General features: G+C 72.7%; 1 protein-coding gene across 1 annotated transcript; it reads right to left on the bottom strand.

Annotated features, from left to right (window-relative positions):
• Nucleotides 1–201: 201 nt before the first annotated feature.
• On the bottom strand, nucleotides 202–1158 carry TMEM121 (transmembrane protein 121). Its single transcript, XM_063088647.1, has one exon. The coding sequence runs from the start codon at nucleotides 1156–1158 to the stop codon at nucleotides 202–204; it is 957 nt and encodes a 318-aa protein (XP_062944717.1).
• Between the last annotated feature and the right edge of the window lie 3080 nt (nucleotides 1159–4238).

The raw sequence follows: 4238 nt of genomic DNA, 5'->3' as shown, positions 1-4238 counted from the left end.
GAGCGGAAGGTCCATGGTCCGAGGGATTCCTGAGATGAAGAAGCGGCTGCGGGCCCCCCCCCCCCAGGCACTGGCACTCACCGCACCTGCCCCGGAGGGGAGGGGAGCCCGCTCCCGTCCCCATCCCATGCAAACCGCGTGCCCGGCAGGCCTCCCCATCTCTGTGCCCTGTGAGCGTCCCCAGGGGCCGTGCGGGCCCTGTCACGTGTCCAGGGCGTCGCGCGTGGGCGAGGTGCCACGGGGGCGCCCCGGAGGGCCGTGCAGCGGGGCTGGCTGGGGCACAGAGTTGCGCTGCGGTCCTGGCGGCTGCAGCTCCAGCGCGAGCGCGGGCGGCGGGAAGTCGCGCACCTGGCGGCGGTACTCGAGGAAGGTGCAGGCCTTGGTGGCGAGCGCCACCACGTTCTTGCCGACGAAGATGGCCGAGACGCGGCTGTCGCGGAAGAGCGCCATGTTGGCGGCGCGCGCCAGCACAGCCACCACGTTGACCGTGGCGAGGCTGAGCACCGGGTAGAGCATCATCTTCTGCGGCGCGATGTGCTCGCCCTGCATGCTGACCTCGCTGAGCGCCACGCACGGCAGCACCAGCAGCAGCATGTAGCAGTAAAAGAAGGTGAGGCCCTCGGCCCACAGCGGCAGCCCGGTGCGCGGCGGCTCCCACAGGTTGGCCTGCATGTCCAGCAGGTCGAGCAGGTCGAGCGCCACCCAGAAGAGGCGGCCGCGCAGGTCCTCGCGCTTGCGGAAGGTGCGCACGTACTCCATGCGGTCGAGGGCCACGAGCAGCAGGAAGAGGCCGGGCACGCACACCGACAGCAGCAGCGTCAGCGCCTTGCGCGCCACCGGGTCGGCCGCGCCGCGCCGCGCCGCCTTGTAGTTCTGGAAGATGAAGTAGAGCTTGATCTCCAGCACGAAGACGTAGAGGAACCAGAGGATCATGGCGTAGCCGCGCTTGGCCGTGCGCACCTCGGCGCCCACCCACACGGCCACGTAGCGCAGCACCAGCAGGAAGCACACGTCGCCCACCAGCACGATGATGCACACGCCGATCTTGCGCGGGCCCTGGTTCTGCTCCACCAGGTAGGCGTCCATGACGGCCATGCTGCCCATGATCACCAGCGTGGTCAGGCACACGTGGCGCCGGTCCGGGGGCGGCAGCACCATGGTCGGCCGCCGGGGCCCGGCCTGGGAGCGCGCGCGCGGCCCCACGCGAGGCGGGACGAGGCCCTGCGGCGGCCTGGAGCGCGGGGGTCGCTCGGCGGCGCTCAGCCCGCGGGCATGGCGCGGCGCGGCCTGTCCAGCTGCCCGGAGGGCGCCACCGCTCCCGGCCGGCGAGCACCGAACCTGGGGAAGACCGGAGGAGACAGGGTCAGGGTGCGGCCCGGGGGCGGCCTCCCAGCACCTCGCGACGTGCTTCCTGCGCGGGGCGCTGTGCCAGCCCCGGGCGCCCGTCGTCTCTGCCGCACGCACGCGCCGAAGCGCGCACGGGGGATCCGGAGCCGGGAGCGGGGCCTCCAGGGGGCGCTGCAGCCCCACCTGAGGGACCGGAGACCTCCTTCCCGCCACGGCCGGGAAGGAAGCGGAACGGAAATGGCTTCGCCCCGCCGCGCGCGCTCCCGGCCCCCCGCTGCTCGGCCGCTGCTGTGGCGGCCCGGACCCCACGCCCGCGCCGCGCCGCCGGCTCGAGGCCGCTGACGCTGGGAAGCCGGGCGCCCTGTCTCGCGGACGGCGCCGCGCTGGGCAGGGGCCTGGCGTGCTCCCTCGGCTCCCAGGGATGCCCGGGCCCCCATCCGGGAGGCAGGGCTCGGGGCAGCTTTTCTAACCCGGGACTGAGAGTCATCCAGGTCCTGATGAATCGACCCTACGAGCCTCTCCACGCCCCCCTGCCCCTGCCTTGCAGCCACCACTCCCTGCCCGGACACACTCAGTCTCCCCCTCCCGTCGACCCTCCAGGGCAGGGCGGACCATTCTGCCCCGTGGCTCCCCACCTCCTGGGGCCCAGGTCCTCTGGTCCTGGCCGCATCTCCTGCCATCCCCACACACCCCTGCTCTGCACCAGCACCCCCGCACTGCTTGCGCCTCTGCACTGGGGGGTCCTTGCCGCTGGCTCTACTCCACCTTCAGTCTGAGGAAGCTGGCCCACCGTGGGCTCCTTGGGCTTCCACTGCCCCCTGCACCTGTCTCTCACACACCTGGCACACGGCTGTACTGGCTGGAGTTGTGCACCAGGTTGTGGGTCCCCACACCTGTGCCTGATCACAGCCGGTGACGATGGAGGCCCGCAGGCCCTCACACACACCCCCAAAGTCACTCACAGGCTCAGTCCCAGCCAGGCCCCTCCCCTCTACAGCACCCCGGGCCTGGGGGCTCAGTTTACTGCCCTGTCTAGACGAAGACATAAAATTTAATGTCACCCATGACGGTCGGGCACTCAGCTTGCCCCTGGCAGCACCACAGGCCCCAGTGATTGGGGAAGGCCTCTAACTCTGCTTCCCACCCCAGCCGTTGCCCCCACCCAGCACCACCTCCCAGAGGTCCCCACAGCCACACACAGGACCCCCAACCACTCGGAGCTGCACACCTGGAGTAGAGGGCTCCATGGGGGACCATCAGCCCATGCCCCGCCTGCAAGGTTCCATGAGCTCCTGCTCCCCACTGGCACACCCCATTTTTACACCCACTGGGTGGACACACCGGACCCACGAAGCCCACTCCGGGCCCACCCGGGTCTCCTCTGGCTGCAGCCGGGCCTGGGAATTCCCTTCCTCTCAGCACTGGGCCAGGACAAATAGCCAGAGAGCCGCTGCACTGCTGGCCTTTTCCTCCCCGTCCTCCCGGCCCATCCTCTCCACCAGGGTCTCCCTCGCTGGCTCAGTTTCTTGCCAAACCCGGGCTGAGGGCTGAGAGGCGATGGGACAGACCCCATCTCCAAGGGGAGCCCCTGTCCCAGGAAGCCAGAGCCCCCAGGCCTGGCCACCCCTCCCCCACACCCTGCCCAGGCCTCTCTCCCTAGAGACCTGGCCCCAGGCCCACCTATCCTGGGTCTCCTGTGCCCAGCCTGAGTGTCACCCCGCCATGTACCCCTCCCCATGCCCCACGGCTCAGCCCTGGCACAGACTCTGGGGCCTCCAGGCCCCTCATTGCCCACCCCTCTCCCGCGCCTCGCATGGGCCCCCCACCCCAAAACCACCCCCCTGGGTGCCCGCGAGAGGAGGGGGCGGGGTGAGAGCGGAAGGGCCGCTGCCCCTCCCGCCGCGGCAGGTTGCGTCTCCGCGTGTCTCTCCCCCAGCCGCTTGCCCCGGCAGGCCCTGGTCCCGGTCACCCCGCCGGCCCCGGCCGGCCCTGCAGCCCGCCCCCCACCCCGCCGCATCTCGCAGCCCCTGCGGCCTGGGGCAGGGGTCGGGCGGGCCCTTCGGCCACCGCGCCCGGCCCGGCCCGGCCAGTCCCGCCCGCCGGCCCGCGCCTACCCAGCCGCCGGCCAGATGCTGCGCCCGCCGGCCGGCCCCGCCGAGCCTCTGCGAGCGGCCGAGGCCGCGCTCGGCTCCGCCCCTCCCCTCCCCCTCCCGTTCCCCTCCCCCTCCCCCTTTCCCCTCCCCTCCCCCTACCCCGCCCGCGCCGCCCCCGGCCCGGAGGCCCCGCCCCGCCCCTCGCCCGCCCGCGGGACCCGGGAGGAGGGACGGGGGGATCCCGGCGCCCCCGCCCGCTCCGCAGCGCCGGTTACCACGGCGACAGCACTGCGCAGCAGCGGCGCGCTGGACGGGTGGCCCTGGGGAGGCGACACCCCCAGGGTCCACCCCCAGGCCCCGGAGAGCTCCTTCCCTCCCTCCGCACCGCACAGCCGGAGGCTCGGTCCGCGGACGCCCTGAGCCCCCTCGCGTCCTGAAACTCCGCTGCAGCCCCCCGGACTCAGACCAGGGTGACCCCACTCACCGGCGACCGGCGGCCCGCCGGACCCAGTCCCCGCGGGGCTGGCCAGGACGTAGGGGCGGGGCTGACCGCCCGGCTCGCCGCAGCTGGTCCCACGGGACCTCGGAGGTGACTCGAGGGGACAGAACAAGAGGCGCGGGGGGGGGCCTCGGCGCCGCGTCCGAGGGACGGCCCTGGGTCCTGGCCCCAGCTTGGGGCTGGGGTCCTCTGTCCCCTAAGGGGAGGAATCCCGCCTTCCCGGGCTTCTGAGAGCAGAGGAAAGGGCTGGTGAGCGGCCTTCGTCCTCTTCTTCAGCCGTCAACGGAGCAAGCGAGCGT

Source organism: Cynocephalus volans, chromosome 3 (genome assembly GCF_027409185.1).
Source record: "Cynocephalus volans isolate mCynVol1 chromosome 3, mCynVol1.pri, whole genome shotgun sequence".
Classification (NCBI taxonomy): domain Eukaryota; kingdom Metazoa; phylum Chordata; class Mammalia; order Dermoptera; family Cynocephalidae; genus Cynocephalus; species Cynocephalus volans.
This window is presented reverse-complemented; position numbering and strand designations above follow the sequence as displayed.

Bases quoted from the DNA above. Each gene is read 5' to 3' on its own strand.
- TMEM121 (XM_063088647.1), bottom strand. From the start codon at position 1,158: ATGGTGCTGCCGCCCCCGGACCGGCGCCACGTGTGCCTGACCACGCTG.